This window comes from Pelodiscus sinensis, chromosome 6, assembly GCF_052426305.1.
Source record: "Pelodiscus sinensis isolate ZL-2025 chromosome 6, ASM5242630v1, whole genome shotgun sequence".
Lineage (NCBI taxonomy): Eukaryota > Metazoa > Chordata > Testudines > Trionychidae > Pelodiscus > Pelodiscus sinensis.
In genome coordinates this window covers 37,211,553-37,231,015 of record NC_143057.1, presented here as the reverse complement: position 1 = coordinate 37,231,015, position 19,463 = coordinate 37,211,553, and the positions used below count along the sequence as shown (strand labels likewise).

General features: G+C 44.4%; 1 protein-coding gene across 1 annotated transcript; it reads left to right on the top strand.

Moving 5' to 3' along the window:
• Positions 1–319: 319 nt before the first annotated feature.
• RFK (riboflavin kinase) lies at positions 320–18,725 on the top strand. Its single transcript, XM_075931732.2, has 4 exons — positions 320–726; positions 6,440–6,591; positions 8,921–9,023; positions 15,074–18,725. The coding sequence occupies exons 1-4, from the start codon at positions 645–647 to the stop codon at positions 15,202–15,204; spliced, it is 468 nt and encodes a 155-aa protein (XP_075787847.1). The 5' UTR covers positions 320–644; the 3' UTR covers positions 15,205–18,725.
• Positions 18,726–19,463: the final 738 nt, after the last annotated feature.

The window sequence follows — 19,463 nt, the reverse complement described above, 5'->3', positions numbered from 1 at the left end:
GCAGCCCGGTGGGTTCCTGACAGCAGGCAGCTGCCTTTTTGTTCCACCTGGAGCCAGGGCACACAAGGTGAGGCTGCCCCAGCTGGAACGGGCCTTGTGCCAGGGCTGCCTGCGGTGCTATTTGTAGTACTGACCTGTGGCAGTAACCAGGGCCATGGTACTAAAAAACCGCACTGTGGGCAGCCCCTGCTCTAGTCCTGGCTCATGGTCCTGCTCAGGAGCAGCTGGGACCAGGGCTGCGGGACCCAGGCACGAGCCCGCCTCTCCCTAGTGAGGCAAAGGGGGGAGCCGGCCACGCGCCTTCCCAACGTAGCGCATGCGTGTGGGGTAACGCTTCCGCGTGGCGAGCAGCGCGCGGGTGGGTGATTCCACTCACGAGGAGGGGCGAGGCGACTCCGGAAGGTTCCGTGGTGGAAAAACTTGGAACCTTCCAGGCGGGCGAATCCGCCCCCTACCCGCCTCTTCCGCACCGGGGGTGGGGGAAAGCCGGCTGGACGCCAGCCCTCGCGCTGCGAATCCGCAGTGCTCGGCGGAAGCCCGCGCGGGAACGGTTGCGGGTGGCCGTTGGGGTCGGCTCGCGCGCTGACCTTCCCCCGCCCCCATCGGACGTCTCCCCGGCAGCCGCTCTGCTCCTGGCCGCGGCCATGAGGCACCTGCCCTATTTCTGCCGCGGGGAGGTGGTGAGGGGCTTCGGCAGAGGCTCCAAGGAGCTGGGCATCCCGACCGGTGAGCGTTGCGTTGGGGTCTCGGTCCCTGAGGAAAGGGGGGGGGGGGAACGCGGGTGCGGAGGAGGAGAGGGGGGGTGACCTTGACGTCAGTCACCCCGCCCCTTTCTGACGTAGCCGAGCGGCGAAGATTGCAACACGGCGGCTCCGGCCCGGCTCCGCCACGTGATCGCGGAAGTTCCTGCCGCCGGCCTCCGCGCGTGCGGGGCTCGGGAGCCGCGCAGTTTGCGCTGCCCTTGAGTCTGCCGGTCTCGTGTCCAATGGGCGGGCGAAGCGGGGCCCGGCGGGCAGGGCTTTTGTTAAAACACAGCCCCCAACTCGCTGTGGCAGCAGGCCAAGGCCGTAGTGCCCCCGCTAAGGCTAAGTCCCCCCCCCCCCAGGATGGGGTTGCAGGTGGACCCGCAAACTGCCTCGTTTAGAGAGAGCTTATGTGTGAAAAAGAACATCTGCTGTTTTAGCTTATACTGACACCCTGCGCTAAGTAAGCTCCTTCCCCTTATTCTGCTATAGCTGTGCCTAGCGTAGGGCTTTTACTGGTATAGAAATGTTGCCCTCTCTCATTAACCCCTCCCCCAACTGGCAATGACTATCCTGGCAGAAGCTGTAGTGTAGAGGTGGCCTGAGTAACACAAGAAACCCCCTTTTCTGAACTTGTGGTGAACATGGTTTCTTCCTGGTTTGTTGACTCATACATTACTGCAGTGAGGGGGTAACATAGGCTAGTGACAAGTATCAGAGGGGTAGCCGTGTTAGTCTGAATCTGCAAAAGCGACGAGGAGTCCTGTGGCACCTTATAGACTAACTGAAGGGTAGGAGCATAAGCTTTCGTGGGCAAAGACCCACATGCATCTGACGAAGTGGGTCTTTGCCCACGAAAGCTTATGCTCCTACACTTCAGTTAGTCTATAAGGTGCCACAGGACTCCTCGTCGCTTGTATAGGCTAGTGAGTAGACCACATGAGTGGCCCTACTTCATCTCGGAGAGCCACAAGATTGTCAAAACCAAGACAGTTTCCCGGAATAGGGTAGTTTTTGCTAACTGCACTTGCGTCCCCACAGGTTGAACTTCTCTAGTCTGGCACTCGGTGACCAGCAGTATTCGTGGTCTGGCATGATTTAAGTTTGTTTACTGCCACTAGGCCTGACTCTCTGTGTTCTATGCTGTTATTTAGCTGTAATGTACTCCTAAATGTCTTCTAAGAGCCCAGTGGAAATTGTTGGTAATGCCACCCCTTTTCCGTCCCTGTGGTTTGGCAAATTCTCTGGTTTTGCACTGATCAGGTCCTGAGAGTGCCGGACTAGAAAGGTTCAACCTATAGAATAGTGGTCTCCAAACTTTTACACCCAAGATCACATTTTAAATGACAGACCGAGCCAAGATCTACCACCCCGCTCCTTCCTTGAAGCCCCCCCCTATTCTCCTCCTCTCCATCACTTGCTATCCCCAATCCTTATATTGCTTCTTTAAAAAAAAAATTTCTTCTGTAGGAAGAGGTTTTTCCAACATTTGGCCTATCTAGACTGGACCAAATGTCAGAAAAAAAAAAACCCTTCTTTTGGAAGCCACCTTATTCCTTGTGGAAAGAGGAATATAGGGGTGACCGAAGGAGCCTGTTTGCTCTTCCACTAAAAAAGCGGAAGAACAAACGCAACCCTGGACGCAGAAGAGTTTTTTTGGGATATCTCCAGAATCCTGAAAAACTCCTGCAGTCTAGCTGGACTCTTGCTGCATTGAGACAGGGTAGGCTCTGTGGTGGGAATAAGGGATTTGGGTGTGGGAAGGGGTGAAAGATGCAAGCTCTGGGAGGAAATCTGGATGCAGGAGGAGGTGGAGAAGGGGGCACTGGCTCAGGGAGGGGGCTCCAGGCTGGGCAGAGTTGGGATACTAAGCAAGCCACAGGCTTGTGGATGTGAGGGTGCAGGAATTTGGGTTGGGGTATGTGAGGGGCTCAGGGCAGGGAGTTCCAGTGTTTGAAAGGCTCAGATCTAGGCTGGGGAAGGAGGAATGCAGGAGTGGTTGTGGCCAGATGGGGGCTTGGCCCCAATTGTGGGTTTGTTGGCCAGGCATCATTTTTAATAAAATACTATGTTAAACACAAAGGCTACATCTAGACTAGCATGATTTTCTGGAAATGCTTGTAATGGAAAAGTTAAATCTTAGCTGTCTACACTGGCCCTTTTGCGCAAAAGGGACTTTTGCCTGAACGGGAGCAGCATAGTATTTCCGCAAAAAGCACTGATTTTTTACAGTAGGAAGTCAGTGCTTTTGTGGAAATTCAAGCGGCCGGTGTAGACAGCTGGCAAGTTTTTCTGGAAAAGTGGCTGATTTTCCAGAAAAACTGGCCAGTCTAGACAGCCAAAAAGTTTCTGCCTTAAGTCGGGGTCACTGACCCATAGAAAAGTCATTCTGGAGCAGGGGACACAGTTCTGGGGAGGGGTGCTAGTGGGTTCTGGGGCAGGGAACAGGGTGCCAGTGGGGGCAGGGGAGAGGGGGCAGGGTGCCAGGACAGGTTTCTGCAGCAGGGGACAGGGTGCTGGGGGGGGACAGGTTTCTGCAGAAGGGAGCAGGGGGACAGGTTTCTGTAGTGGGGAATACAGGGGGACAGGTTTCTGCAGTAGGAGATAGGGTATGGTCCTCCAAAATAACAGCGGGCACTGACCCCCCCATTGATAACAATGTACAGTAAAACTCCGATGGTCCGGCACTCCTGATGGTCCGGCACCATCAGGAACCCGGAAGTGCTCCAGGCAGCCACACCATTGGAGCTGCTCTGCCCCCAGCTTCCCTGATTCAGCCGCTGCTAAAACTGACCAGCGGCTGAATCTGGGAAGCCGGGTGCAGAGCAGCTGGGGTGCTGCTGGGTAGGTCCCGTAGCACTTCCCCTCGGGGCTGCGGGACCAACCTGGCAGCACTCCAGCTGTCCCCGATTCAGCCGCTGCTGATATTGATCAGCGGCTGACTCCAGGAAGCCCAAGGCAGAGCTGCTCTGCCCTGGCTTCCTGGAATCAGCCCCTGATCAGTTTCAGCAGCAGCTGACTTGGGTACACCTGGGACAGAGCAGCTGGGGTGCTGCCAGGTTGGTCACCGCCGCAGCGCCGAGGTGCGGCGCTGCGGGGACCAACCCGGCAGTGCCCCAGCTGCTCTGTCCCAGGCGTCCTGATTCAGCTGTTGTTGAAACTGATCAGGGGCTGACTCCAGAAAACCCGGGACAGAGCAGCTCTGCCTCTGGCTTCCCAGAGTCAGCCGCTGATCAGTATCAGCAGCGGCTGACTTGGGGACACCTAGGGTAGAGCAGCTGTGGTTCTGCCGGGTTGGTCCAGTAGCGCCGCTCCTTGGTGCTGCGGGGACCAACCCGGCAGCCCCCCAGCTGCTCTGTCCCAGGCATCCTGAAACTGCTGAAACTGACTAGCGGCTGACTCCAGGAAGCCCGGGGCAGAGCAGCTCTGCCTCAGGCTTCCTGGAGTCAGCCGCTGATCAGTATCAGCAGCGGCTGACTTGGGGACACCTGTGGCATCTCCCCACCCCACCGCAGACCCCTCATAGCCCCCCCTTCCGATAGTCCGGCATATTTGATAATCTGGCACCCCCTGGGTCCTAAAGGTGCCGGATTATCAGAAGTTTACTGTAATTGGGAAAGAGTAAGATCCATGTTTTGCCCAGAAAGTAAATGCCAAGTCTCCTTAGCACCTTTCCATACTTCTGTCAGTTTTCACGAACCTCTCTCTGTGACTCTCTGAAAAAACTAGGGAGCAGTACCTTCACAGATGACATTTTTTTCTTACTTTTTTTGCAACCAAAGCACAGGCATAGGTTTGACATCAGTGTCTCCAGTGCAGTTTGGGAATAGCATTCTTTGAAAGCATGGTATTTATTTCAGGCAGATTTCTAATACCCACCACCCATTGGTAAATTACAATGTTAATAGCCTCATAAACCTTTGCTACTGAAAACCTGACAGATGGCTTACCAACATTGAACTGCTTTGCAATTATCTTTAGCAGTCTGGGGTTGAGAGCTTCCAGAGGAAGCGCCTCCGTTAAATGTGTCAGGCTACTTCTGCATAGAAGGCTAGGAAGATGAGTTCTCCCATCATATATCACAAACCAGTTCATAGAGCGGTTCCCATTGGTGAGATGCTAAGAACCCTGGGATATGGTGCTAGAAAGCCTAACATTATACAGAGGTAGCTGCTGTGTGGTATACAGGTTATGGCGTATGTGAAACTATGCAATGGGGGCTCTGAGGCAGGCTTTACTAATGCAGAAACTCATACATAGCCTAAATGAGTATTTGCACCTCTTTAAGAGTTCTGCAGGTATGGATAAGTTGAAGAGAATAGAAGGATTGTTTGTAGAGTTCAGAGAACATTCCTTAGAAGTAGCTTGGGTGACTTGTTTCGTAAGCAGAGTCCTGAGACCTAGCAACAGCATTATGTCATCTGAGGTTTTTTTTTTTTAACTATAGCTATTGTATTTAAAAGGTAATATACACTTAAACCACTGTTAGGTAACTGTGGTCTTAACTTCACCTTCATGATTATTTTGTGTGTGTGAGAGACTTTCATTGTAGCTGTACCATGACCTCATCGCTTTTTGGTTCTTGTTTGTAGTGCAGATGTGACTTTGGCCAAGTTCCCTAATAGAGTTAAAACATTGCTATTCAGCCTGGTTGATTAATGATAGAAATTACCTTAAATACAACAACTTGGAACTAAGTTTTCAGTAGACCTGCTAACTCTGTGATGTTTCAAAGTCCATACGCTAATTGGCCGTGAAAATTTCCCCTCTACTGTTTATACTTGTATTAAGTAGGGATGTTAAAACTAGATTAATCAAGTAATCGAATAGTCGATGGAATTTCCATTGACTATTCAATTAGTCGATAAGGGCGCTTCTGCTTTGAAATGTAGCAAGAGCCCACCCAGCTGTTGTTTCATTTCAAAGGTGGAAGTGCCATGCGGTGTTCCGCTTTTGAGATGTACAAGAGCCCCAGGAGGGGCTCTTGTACATTTCAAAGATTAAAACGCTGCATGGAGCCCCGGGGCCAGTGGGGGAATTGGACTCCATGCGGTGCTTCCGCTTTGAAATATACAAGAGCTCCAGCAGGCTTTCTGATAGAGGCAGCAAGGGAAAGAAGCGACTAAGCAACTAGTCAACTATCCGATAAGCAAAAGCAAAAGCCTAATACAGGTTGAAACTCTGTAAATCGGGAATACGGACCACAGATGTTCCAGAACCAGAGAATCCTGGTGGACAGCTGGCGGCTGGGCTCCCCACAGCTGGGCTGCCAGGCATGACCCAGCTGGGATGCCCAGAAGGACCGGGAGCCTGGCACACGGTAGCAGGGCTTGCCCAGCAGGGCCAGAAACCCAGCACATGGCAGTGGGGGCTGCCTAGCTTAGCAGGGAAGGGTGGCAGTAACCATCAGGACAGTGGGGTGGGCGGAGAGAGGGAGCCGGCTGGGAGGCCGGGGGCTGGTCCAGGGCTAGGGGGGCCAGATATGACCTCTTCTGGTCTGGTAGAATCCCTCATCCAGGACTGGTCAGGTCCTGACTCCCAAGAGTGCTGGACCAGGGAGGTCCAACCTGTAGAACATTTGGGTCATTAATATCACATGACATATGAGCGGAGCTAAGTTTGTTTTTTTTAATACACTTTGAGATGTTTGATTTACTACAAAGCATTTTATACACTTTTTTTTTTCAATTTTGCAGCTAACTTTTCTGAGCAAGTAGTCGAAAGCTTTCCATCTGATATCTCTACTGGTATATACTATGGATGGGCCTGTGTTGGGAATGGAGATGTGCATAAAATGGTTTTGAGCATAGGCTGGAACCCGTATTATAAGAACGTAAAGAAATCAGTGGTAAGAATTCTGCTTCATGTGGTATTTTGGCTATAATAAACTATTAGCTTTGCTGCATAAAATGAATGAATGGGATTTATATATTGCATTTACAGTTATAAAAGTGACACTCTCTTATTTTTACATGCTGAGAAAAAACTCTTAGTAGACAGAGTCCATGCAGCCACAGAAGAATGTGGCATTTTCTCTTTTACCTCTTGTATCATCAATTAAATTAGCTAAATTCTGATGTTGATCACAGGTCCCTTGTTTTGCTGCCAATTAAAAAAAAAAAGGTAAGCTTAAGTAGTAAATTGAGCACATCGATTATAAAATACACGGAAATAGGATTAAATGAGTAAGAGCCTAGTGACATCTGTTAATTTTCAGAACATAATTGCTCTCCAAAATAAAAAGAAACATTAATATGGCTTAATAGATTTTCTCTTCATCATTTGTTTTGTACTTCCATTATGTTCTCTGATCTATAGAGGAATCCATATATGCTATGTTATGGCTCCTTATATAGAATCAGTATAATAAATGAAAAATGAATTCAGAATTATTAAGAACAGAGTCTCATGTCCTCTAACTATACCATCATCTGTATATGATTTTTTTTCTCCTGGATGCTGTCTCTTAAGCCAGAACTAAGGATGTTAAATATTGGTTAATTTACTAGTCAAGTAGTCGAAGGAATTTCCATCGACTAGTTGGTAGGCATTTCTGTGTTCCTCCTTTGAAATGCACAAGAGCCCCAATGAGGGCTCTTGTGCATTTCAAAGTTGGAACTCTGCGTGCAGGCTGAGCCAGCGGGAAGTCCCACTGACTCCGGGCTCCATGCGCTTTGAAATGTACAAGAGTCCCCAGCGGGGGTTCCTATGTATTTCAAAGCGGAAGCGACCGCATGGAACCTAGGGTCAGCGGGGGACTCTTGAGTTCCCCGCTGACCCCGGGCTCTATGCGGTGCTGCCGCTTTGAAATGCTGCACGGAGCCGGGGTCAGCTGGGGTGTCCCCAGCTGATCCCAGGCTCTATGCAACATTTCCGTGGATCCCAGAGTCAGCTGGGGACTCCCAAGCTGACCCCGGGCTCCGTGCGCCATTTCCACAGAACCCGGGTTCAGCTAGGGAGTTCCTAGTTGACTCCGGGCTCCACATGGCGCTGCTGCTTTGAAACGCCGCCACAGCGTTTCAAAGCAGCAGCGCCGCATGGAGCCCTTACTGGGGGAAGCTGATCAAGGCAGCAGAGTGGGAGGGGAGAGCGACTAGTTGACTTGAGTATCCGATAAGCATTGATTAGGACCATTTTCAGTGACATAACTAAATGAGGATTTTGCTTGAGAAATGAAAAGTAGGATTTTGTTCAAATTGTCATGCTTTATAACTGTTTCAGCTAGCTCCTCTTTTAGTTTCATGAGCTGCTATGATTTAAGAGACATTAAAGTTAGTCATGAATACAATTGGCATAATGAGGTATTCTGTATTTTTAAGAGGACTAGAAAATGTTTTATTTCCTTTCTTGATTGTGTTAAGTCATCTCTATGGAAACTAATTCAGATTAGGGATGTGAAATCCCATGTAATCGGTTAACCAGTTAAACTTATTGTTTAACCAGTTAAATGGGAAAGAGGGGGCCCTGCCACCTGTCATCGGGCTGGAATGCCCCTCTGCCCCCAGCTGCAGGCAGGGGCTGCTCCAGCCAAGTCAGAACAGCCCCTGCTTGCAAGGTGCCTGAGCCCATAGCAGGTGCCTGCTCCAGCCCCTCTTGTTAACTTTAACCAGTAAGCCTCACCCATTAAGAATGAGGCTGGTTAAACCTTCACATCCATATTCAAATTTAATATGTATTAAAGGTATTCTATGTTTGATAAAAATGACAGATTATATGACTAAATTTGATTTAGAGATTGTTGATCCAGAAATTACACTTAATAGGAATTGTGGTTTTTTATTTTGTTTAAATTATAGATTTATATCTTAAGCGATTCAAAGCCATTTTCTACCCTCAGATACAGCATGTGCAAAACACTCATGCAATAAGTCCTAGACATTTCTCAAGTGTATATGAGATTAGAATGTAGCTCTTTGGACATAGCAGCGTGAAATTAATAGTCGATGCTCTTGTCATACTTACCAAAGGTTAAAAAAATGCTTATTTTACTTTAACAGTTTTCACTCAGGTTTCTTAAATGTGCATAATACATGTTAGGTTACTGAACTTTATTAAGATGTGAGGTAGAGAAAAACATTTTTTTCCTTTTTGTGTAGTTGATAATAATTTGGGCTTAACTTTCTGATAAACAGAGAAAAGATAATAACTATAGTAACTTTTTTTTTCTTTTTCTGTAGGAAACACACATAATCCACATATTCAAAGAAGATTTTTATGGTGAAATTCTTAGTATAGTCATTGTTGGGTACATTAGACCAGAAAAAAACTTTGATTCCTTAGGTAAGAATCAAGTCTTCCCTAAAAGTTTATTTTGAATTTAAGGTTTTTGAGCCTGACTTTGATGTTTGTGCAGTTCACTCTCAATGGAGATTTGCCTTCTTTCTGTGTTCCTTTTTACTTTGGATAATTAAGTAAATCTACTTTGGAAGTGAATCATTCAAATGATAAATAAAGTTTTCGCTAGCATTGTTAAATTGAATACAACAAAAAGGGCTTTACTGTTCTGTATTTAAAAAAATAATAATTAAGGAATATTGAGAAATATAGAAAACGGATATACCTGCAAGTGACATCATCTTGTACATCTATTTCCTGGTAGAATTATTCTTTTTCTGGGTTATCATGGCAATGTCACTCCCAGAACTTTGAATTCTCTCTGAATCTGAACTTTAGAAGAACAGCTTCTTCACAAAATCTAAATTGGCTATTCAGAAGTGGCAGTCCTCATTCTTTGGTCTGGCTCTTCCATTACAGAACTTGCCAGAGAATCTCTCATGTTATGGGAGTTACAAATCTGATATACCAGCAGATGGTATATACACCAACCCTTTGTGTGACTTGCTTCTTTTAACAAATGGAAAAGCTGCACGTTTGAGTTTTACTCTGTTTCAGAATACTTTGCAGGTAATGGGGACATCTCATTCTGGTATCTTTTCAGTAGGGGCTTTGTACTAATTGTTCTTTGTGTTATTGTTGCTGTATGTCACGGGGTGGACAGTCTGTCCCCCCAGAAGACAGGGCTGGGTGCCTCACTCTGTAGTCTGGCCTCGGCTATTGCCCCTATCGGATGTGAGTTATGGCCCGGTGGCCCGGTTTATACGGCTCTCACTCAGTAAGGCCCAGTGGCCTAGTCTCTCGCAATCCCTGTGAGCGGGGTTGTAAGGCCCCATGGCCAAGTTTATAGCTCCCCCTGTCTGCAGGGCAGTAAGGCCCAGTGGCTAAGTCTGTAGTGCTCCCATCTGCGGGGCAACAAGACCCAGTGTCCGAATCTGTTGACACCCCTGTCTGTGGGGCAGTAAGGCCCAGTGGCCAAGTCTATGTTGCATTACGTTTGTCCCCCCACTGGGGTCAAGGGAGGTGTGGGGATAGGGGGTCCCGGGTCCTCTCTCTTCACCAGGCCCCAGCCCAGGGCCCTGTCAGCGGAAGGCGTATCCCACAACTATCTCAGCAGGGAATCCACCTGAAACACACCAAGCTCACCAGGAGGCCTCCCACTTCCCGCCCTGGGCTACTTTCTATCCCAGCTGCCGGCTGGCTTATTCCCCACCAATGTACTCCTGATTAGTAGCTCTCCCAGTCATCCACTTGTCACTGTGGCAGCTGCATTGGGGGCTGCTACTGTGGCTGCTGCTGCGATGGAGCCAGCGGAGGTGGCTGCTCCTGGGTTCCAGCAGGAGCTCCTTCTCCTCCTGTGGTCATCCCCAACTGAGCCGCTCCTCTGCCTTTTATATTGGGCCTGAAATTGGAGCATGCCCAGCAGGGCTACGGGAGAGAGGCCTTCTCAGCCCAACAGGCCTGGTTAACCCCTGCCCGGCCTGTACGGGGTTGGTACAACATCTGAGGGAGAAGATTTGGTAGTAATTATTCTCAACACCTATTATGGCACCTATTGTGCCAGTTTATGACAATCTGGATGGGTTTACATATAGTAGGATTTATTTTTGTGAACCAGAAGGTATGGGATGGATACAGAAATGATGTGATATTCCTTTGGTTTTGGTCCCTTCTGGCATGGAAATCTGTATTCCTTTTAATGCAGAAATCCTTAGAGGATCCTTGTCATGGTAATTAACTGAAAGAGAATAATGCTACGTTGCTTTTAGATGTGCGTTGTTTTCAGATTAAGGTGAAACATGTACTAAAGAAATGAAACTTAAAAAAAGAAGAAAGGATTTTTTTATTCAGTTTATTTTTAGTACACGTTTGACTCAGACCCAACAAAGAGAAGTAAAGATCTTTGTTAAAGGTTTGTACTCTCACCTGCTCAGTTAAGAGCTGAGACAGCTCTGACCCAACGTCAATGGATCCTCTCAAGAAACTTCTAGAAAAAACAAGACTTTCTTTATTATAAGATTAAAAAAACTAGGAAGAAATCACCTTTATGTATTCTTACTTCATTATAATGAAGAAAGAAGGAAAAGAGCACATTCTCTAAGAATCACAAAGTAGTACCTTTAACATGCATCTAAATGCTTGTAGTTTTAATTTATGTAACCACAAGGGAAAGCTGTCATCTTCCTGCTCCATTGTACATTAAGGATGAATGGATACTTGGTTGGCCAGTCTTTGGAATTAAGCTTCTGACAGTGTAAACGTTTATGCTCGGTCAACATTTTTCTCTTAAACAGGCCATAGCTACACTAGGAAATTATTTTAGAATTACTAAATTTGACTTAAGAACTCCTTATTTAACAAATTTGAACTTGCATGTCCTCACTACTAGGAAGCATCGAAATTAGTCCGAGGCAGGCTCCATTAATGTGGACTTAATACGTCAGACTCAGAGCCTCAGAAAGCACTCTGGGAAGGTGTGGGAAGCTTCCCGGAGGCCAATTCATTAGAATTAGTGGCACCAGAGCGTCCACACTAATGTTATTTCAGACTTACAAATTCAGAATTAGCATTATTCCCGATGAAAAGCAGGAGTACAGAGTTCGCATTCCGCAGCCTGTTCCTCTGAACTATCAAGCTTGATAGCGTGGATGTACTGCTTACTAATTCAAACTTGGAGGGGTTATTTAGGACTAAGGTCCTAGTATAGACTAGGGCCCAATGGGAATCTTTGACTTTTGGAGGAAAGTAACTTTCTTGCCTATGATTGGTATAGTAAAGCCGTAGAGAACTGCTCCTTGAAACATATTTCCTAGCCTTTGTAAGTAATAGGCCAGAAAATGCCCCCTTTAAAAAAATTATTTCATCTCAGTATTTTATTAATATATAATTTTAAATGGTTTTGTAATTGTGCATATTCTTTTATTATTGAACAAATCAGATGATACTTTCTATTAGCTTACTGGTAAATGCAGTAGCAATACTGGATGCCCACTTAATAGAATTTATATGTCCCCCCTGTTTTGATTAGAAATTGGATGAGGCAATACAGGCAGTCCCCGGGTTACGTACAAGATAGGGACCGTAGGTTTGTTCTTAAGTTGAATTTGTATGTAAGTCAGAACTGGCATCCAGATTCAGCCGCTGTTGAAACTGACCAGCAGCAGCTGAATTGGACACGCCTGGGGCAGAGCAGCTGGGATGCTGCTGGGTTGGTCCCGCAGTGCCGCTCCTCGGCACTGCGGGGACCAACCCAGCAGCACCCCAGCTGCTCTGCCCCAGGTGTCCAGATTCAGCCGCTGCTGAAACTGATCAGCGGCTGATTCCAGGAAGCCTGGGGCAGAGCAGCTCTGCCTCGGGCTTCCTGTAGTCAGCTGCTGATCAGTTTCAGCAGCGGCTGACTTGGGGACACCTGGGGTAGAGCAGCTGGGGCGCTGCTGGGTTGGTCCAGTAGCGCCGCACCTCGGCGCTGTGGGACCAACCCAGCAGTCCCCCAGCTGCTCTACCCCAGGCATCGGCGAGAAAAGCCTGGTCTGCTGGGGGGGGGGGTGGCTCACTAGCTGTGCGCGCCCTCCCCCCTCAGCAGACTAGGGAGACGCGGAGCGGCTTTTCTCGCCACGGAGGATGTGGGTGGCGGGACCGCGGTGCGTCTCGGCGGTCCCGCCGCCCATGTCCTCCGCGGTGAGAAAAGCCACTCCGCATCTTCCTGGTCTGCTGGGGGGAAGCGCCCCCCCGTGCCGCCGGAGGCGGCGACAGTGGGGGAGGCACCCCGCACTAGCGGGCCCCACCCTCCCCTCGTTCATAAATAGGGGTCCGACTTAAGTTGGACTGACGTAACCCGGGGACTGCCTGTATAAAATTACTTCATAGAAGACAAAGTTTTGTGTTTAATGCAGTGGTTTTCAAACTTTTTGTATTAGTTACCCCTTTCACACAGCAAGGCTGAGTGGGACTCCTTTTTATGAATAAATAATGGAAGGGTTAATTTAATTAAATGGAGACTGAGAGTTCAGTTCCATGGAGCTGACAGCTTGTGACACCATGTAATCACCTTGCAACTCTTGAGACTTGTGACACCCAGTTTAAGAACCCTTCTGTTAATGGAAGCAAAAGTATATCCTGTTTTTGGTAAACTTAGTCTAATTCATGATAGAAATGTAGCCGTGTTAGTCTGGTGTAGCTGAAACAAAATGCAGGACTATGTAGCACTTTAAAGACTAACAAGATGGTTTATTAGATGATGAGCTTTCGTGGGCCAGACCCACTTCCTCAGATCAAATAGTGGAAGAAAATAGTCACAACCATATATACCAGAGGATACAATTTTAAAAAATGAACACCTATGAAAAGGACAAATCACATTTCAGAACAGAATCCTCTGAACTGGCATTCATGCTAAAATTCGACACTCTCCTCAGGGGGCTGAACAAAGACCCCAACTACCTTACCCATTACCAAGATAGCTTCCCCAATTATCACCTCTAATACCATTAACTCACAGACATCTACCCTTCCCCACCTCTAATATCATTAACTCACAGGCATTCACCTTCCTTCCCTCCCCTCCCCCCGCATCCCCCTTTTGTTCTGAAATGTGATTTGTCCTTTTCATATGTGTTCATTTTTTTAAATTGTATCCTTTGGTATATATGGTTGTGACTATTTTCTTCCACTATTTGATCTGAGGAAATGGGTCTGGCCCACGAAAGCTCATCATCTAATAAACCATCTTGTTAGTCTTTAAAGTGCTACATAGTCCTGTATTTTGTTTAGGCTAATTCTACACTGACACTTTACAGCCCTGTAACTTTCTGGCTCGGGGTATGAAACCTTCCTCCCTTCCAAGTGCAGCAAGTTGCAGCACTATAAAGCCCCTCGAGGAGGTGATTTACATACAGCGCTGGGAGAGCTCTCTCCCAGATCTCATGCCATGGCCACACTTTCATGATTATCTCTTAGCAACACAATTTAAATCATTCTGTAGAACTGTTATTTACTGTTTTACAAATACCTTGTATTAGTAGAACTATGAGAGTTGAGGGAAAATGCCTGTCAGCTGTATTTGTATATCTCTGTTTTCTGTTTTTTATAAATCAGCACTTACCTCACCTCTCTGAAGTGTGAAGGGTGCACACTGAAGGGAGGAAGAAGCTAAAACTGACAGGTGATTTCTTGAGAAATGGAGGGTCTGAATACCTTTCATTCACTTGAAATTGGCAAGATTTCAAGTTGTCATTTCAAACTATTAGTGGTTTCTTAAAATAACCATCTGTGCTTGTTAATGTTAATATATTATTTTGTTAGCTTAGTGCCACTAATTTCACATCTACAGTAAGACATGATTTTTAAAAAAATCTGTGCTGAATTCAGTATACTAAACTAATGAAATATGCAGTAAGTGTATACTTTCCTGTTTCAATTTAGAAAAATGAATTTCTTTAAAAGAGTAGGTTGCTAACTAAGAAATGATGAATGAGTATCACTAGAGCTGGTCAGAAAATCTTACGTGGAACCATTTTTCATTTGACTATGCATTTCCACTGAAAATAAAACATTTTACAAAATTGTGTTAATTTTGTGGAAATTTTATTAGGGGGAAAAATTAAAGACTTTCAACCATTCTGAAATGTCCCTGTTCCAACAGTTTTTGTTTCAGTACTTTTCCAGGTTTTTTTTTTTTTTTTTTTGTGATACATTAGAATAAAGCAGTCAAAATCAAAATGTTTTGATCTGACAGAGAACTTTTTGCTGGACTCTTTCATAGAAAATTCTGAAAAATTTGGGTTTTTTGAATAGTAACAAAGCCGAACATCAAAATCCTTTGTGATTTGGGATTTCAATCCTCTGCAGAGCTCTAAAACGTACATTGTCTCTGAACCTGAGTTGTGATCACTGTTTTAAATCTGTTTCTCTGGGTCTCATGCACTCTCTCAGTATTGACTGGTCCAGTATTTGTAATAAATTTCTAAAAATATTAAATGTTAGCTTTCCTTTTGCAGATGCACTTATTTCAGCAATTCAAGACGACATTGAAGAGGCTAAGAGAAAACTAGATTTACCAGAACACCTGAAACTCAAAGAAGACAACTTTTTCCACATGCCGGAAAGCAAACTAGTTAATGGCCATTAAACAAGGTCATCTGTACACTTATTTTTATTGTACTTTTGTCTTTGTTCTGCTCTCATTAGTATTCAGCTGTTGTATCTGGTTAGTTAAGTGAAATCTGTGTGTGAACAAAATACTGTAAAACAGTACAGCTATGTTCGGCTTTTTTGCTTGAATGAATGTATTAATGTTGGGTTCTTCTAAAAAACCCAACATTGATTCAGTATGTTGAAAATTTTTCACAGGTCTAATGACCTGCAACACAAAACCAAAGCTACTAGTATCTTTTTGTCCTTTAATGGTGTGTACATATTCGCTACAAACAAATGACATATGAAGGCATTTGTTTGTCATTAGATTAGAGTGGACAGTTATTCCTGTTTTCTAATTATTTTTACACTTATATCTGGTCTTCAGTCTCTTAATTTACACAATACCAACAGTGACCATTCTAGAAGTTTGTCTGTGATGCAGAAAATATCTGTAGCAAGAATAACATATTATAGCATCTATATTTTTTATATATTTTAGTAGGCATATTTTACACTTGAAACTGGCATTTTAATTGAAATTATTTATTATAATTTTATTTGAAGAAATTATCACTGGAGTAAAATAATTGCACTGTCTTCCATTTTAATGACATAGCTCCTATTTTGACGGTTACCTGAACCCTAAAATGGATGTTTTAGTTTATTTAAAAAACACACACACATCCCATCATGACAAATTATGGGCTGATTATTTTCATTTTGGAATAACATTAAACAACACTAGATCTAGGTTACTAAATTTAACTCTGTGTAATTCTGGAATTGTAAAGGTGATTGAAAACTATCCTTAGTTCAAAAAATCCTCAAATGATGCAGTCAGTATAACAAGACCTGTGGCTTTATAGCCCCTAGAATGGGAGAGGGAACGCAGACTAGCTAAGTAGCTATTGACAGCTGCTTCAGTGATGTTTGAGGGACTGTTACAGCAACAGAGGCTTCTCTTTAAGTTATGTTATGGACAAAACCAACCCCAGTTGACTTGAAGACTGGATAAGTGAAGCCATTTTTATGCCCTACAAGTTCCTTCTTGAGTCCAACTTCAAGCAGATTCTATAAACATGGGGCTCCTTGTTCCTAATCTGTGGTTCCAAATCATTTCTTTTCTTACAAGTATGTGCTTTTGACCCTTCTTTCTGGATTGTAAAGCTGGGGCTTCTTCGCTCCTGATCCTGGGCAGTTCCTTGGGTGTAGAACAAGGGTGGGCAAAATATGGCCCACCAAACATTTGGATCTGGCCCACTGAGGCACAACAGGATCCTTGGGCAGGCTCCCTGCCAGCCACAGCCCCACATACCACTTAAAGCATCTTGGTTCTAGGGCTAGTGTGCGAGTCTTCTCCCTTGGGCAGAGAAGAGTTTCAGCACTCTGCCCCTGCCTCCAGCACCATTTTTGCAGCTTCTCATTAGCCAGAAACCAACTGATGGAAGCGTAAAGGGCAGTGCTTACAGGCTGGAAGCCACCTACGTTAAGCCAAAGCCTACACCTGGGCACCTCACCCCCTCTATTGCCCAACACCTTGGCCCGGGTCACAACCTCTTCCTGCACCCAATTCCTGTGCACCTCTGGCCCAGCTCAGAACCCACACCCCAATCCCAGCGCAGAGCTCCTTCCTGTATGCAAACTCGGTCCCAAACTCCATATCCACTACATTAATATAATAGAAAATTGTGGCCCCTGCCCACATACCAAATTCTCGGAGTGCCCCTCCTTGAAAATTATTACCTGCCGGCCTGGAATGATATAAGCTAGTGTGTTGGGGACCTGCAAGATCTAACTGTCATCCAGCACTGTCTTGTATCCTGAATCTTTGCAGTGCTATAAACCTGATACCCCTAAGATGCCTTTCATTTCAGAGCTTATACAGTCCTCAGAAGTCAGACTTAGAGCTGTCTTCCTCAGTTTCTAGGTTCACTTTATGCTACTCTGGCTCTCTCACAAAATGTAAAGAGACCAGAGCAGTTAGCGGCTTTTGTCATGAGAATCAAGTTCAGGTATTTGATTTGCATATCACCAATTAGAGATCTTGCAGCAGAAACTTAATGGGCCTGTTAATATGAATGAGAAAAAAGAATCTAAATCAGTTGAGGAGGAAGGAATGATTACATAACCACTTTTCAGAGTAAATTGCACTGAAAAGCTGATACTGATATCTTTTCAGAGTGCACATTAAATATTTTTGTCATACCTGCTTCCAGAGAAGTTTCACAATTTCTCATTTGTCTGTTGTTCAAACTTGGGGGGAAACTTATCCTATGCAGTTGAAAATGCTGTTTTAAAAGAATGGTTAATATGAGTGACATTTTACTATATGACTCAGTGTAAACTGTCTTTTTTACACTCTGCACAATAATCCAGACCACTCAGTCAGAAGGTAGGGTGACTGATAAAAACTTTAATTGAGATGAAGGAATGATTTTCTTCTTGCATAAAGATATCCAGTTAATTCTGGTATTTCACAGTTCCCCCTCCCACCTCCTTTTCTCGTTGGGGGAAACAAAGTAGCAGTTATACTATTAAGAAAATGAAGGGTTGTATTGAAAAAATAAATCTGTTAAATATAGAGTTTTGAAACTGAACAATTGTGGCATTTATAAACTTTTTGCCAATGATTTTGTGTCAATTGAAGAATTGCTTACCATTTTAGGAAATTAAGGTGCCTTAAGACATTTGAGTACAATTGTTCGTAATGTCCAAGGATCATTTCATAACGTATAACCATTGCACTGAGAAGGGAGAATTCGAACTGCCAATCATGTAAGACAACTAAAGTTAGACAGAAGTATAGTTACAGTGAGCTGGTTTATATAGAGTAATATATAGGAGCATAAATGTCTCAAGTATCTGCACTTGTGTGTTATATACTTGCTGGGTCAGTTATTTAAGTTTTGATACAACTTAGTACAACAGAAGATTTATGAACAGTTATTTTTGTACTGTATACTAATGTCAAAGTACAAATCTTACATTAGCTTATTCTGTTAAAATATCTGGACTAACTGTAAAAAAAAAAAAGGAACTGTATCAATGTAAGTTATATTCCTGTTAGTCACATGTCTTTCAGGTGAAACAAGTTTTGGTATAAAGGGTATTTCTTACATATTGGTTGGCGTGTTCTGAAAACACTGTCAACTGTTCACTATTTATGCTGCTTGTTTACTTGCCTTTCTTTCAGTTTCTACAATGAAAACATTCTTTGTTTGAGGATATGGCTTTTTAAAAATGTTTTTGTTAGAACATGAAGAACCACGGAAATACTTTTTCACAGTTTACAGTTTGGGTGAAATATGAGTTACTATCCTTTTGAAATCTACTGTTGTCTTTGACTAAATTTGTCTAGTCTGGGGACCAGTCCAGTACACATTTTTTTTTTTTCCAAAAGAAAAAACTGCACTGTAGCTTTTAAGAAAGGTTAAATGGGTTTTGTTAGCTCCGTAGGAATGTGTACATTTTTCAGCAAATGATGAACACTTCAAATAAAGTGCAATAACGTTTCTTGATTCTTTATGATTTTAATAACTAACAATTGCTTTAGTTAACATTCAACTTTGTGAGCCACTGATAGCTAGTAATTTCTAGTATGGGTTGCCTGTCTGTTTCAACTAAGTCAAAGTTGGGTTACTTCAGTTGACTCCTTTGCAGACAGGAGATTCCACTCTTTCCTGTCAACTGCCCTACCTGTTTTTCCTGTTGAGGGCAATGAGATTGTACAAAAGGAAGAGAAATCCAGTCCACAGTGCTTAAAAGTAAAGTTGTATGTTGGTGGCTAGTATAGCTGCCATGTTAACTGAAGATCTATTTATGAGTTTTGGAATCATGTACCAAAGGTTTATTAAAATTGCATGCTGTTTTGTGAGCATCACTGCACACTTAATATGTGTAGTCACTTTTTATTAGCTGAGTCTTCCTACTATCTGGATAATTATATAACCTCACCTGCACATCCTTATTTGTCATAAAGTCTTGAATCTGTTTTACTCACATATTTCTACTGTCCAGGATGTATGGCCATATGGTGTAACTAACACTGTATTCACCTGTAGCTAATATTACTTCCTGGGTAGTATTTCCACAAGAACAGATTATTTTAAGGAAAACCTAGTAAAAATTCACCTGGTTAAATCTTTTAATCTTTTCTACATTGATATACATCAAAGTTAATTTTTTTTGTTTGCTTTTTAAAAGGGCTACAACAAGAACTCTTAGAGCTCTTTCACTTGCAAAAATTGAATA

Excerpts from the sequence above, each read along its gene's own strand:
- RFK (XM_075931732.2), top strand. The coding sequence starts at position 645 with ATGAGGCACCTGCCCTATTTCTGCCGCGGGGAGGTGGTGAGGGGCTTC. Across the intron at positions 727-6,439 it reads GGAGCTGGGCATCCCGACCG|CTAACTTTTCTGAGCAAGTA; the intron begins GTGAGCGTTGCG and ends TCAATTTTGCAG. Across the intron at positions 6,592-8,920 it reads AGAACGTAAAGAAATCAGTG|GAAACACACATAATCCACAT; the intron begins GTAAGAATTCTG and ends CTTTTTCTGTAG.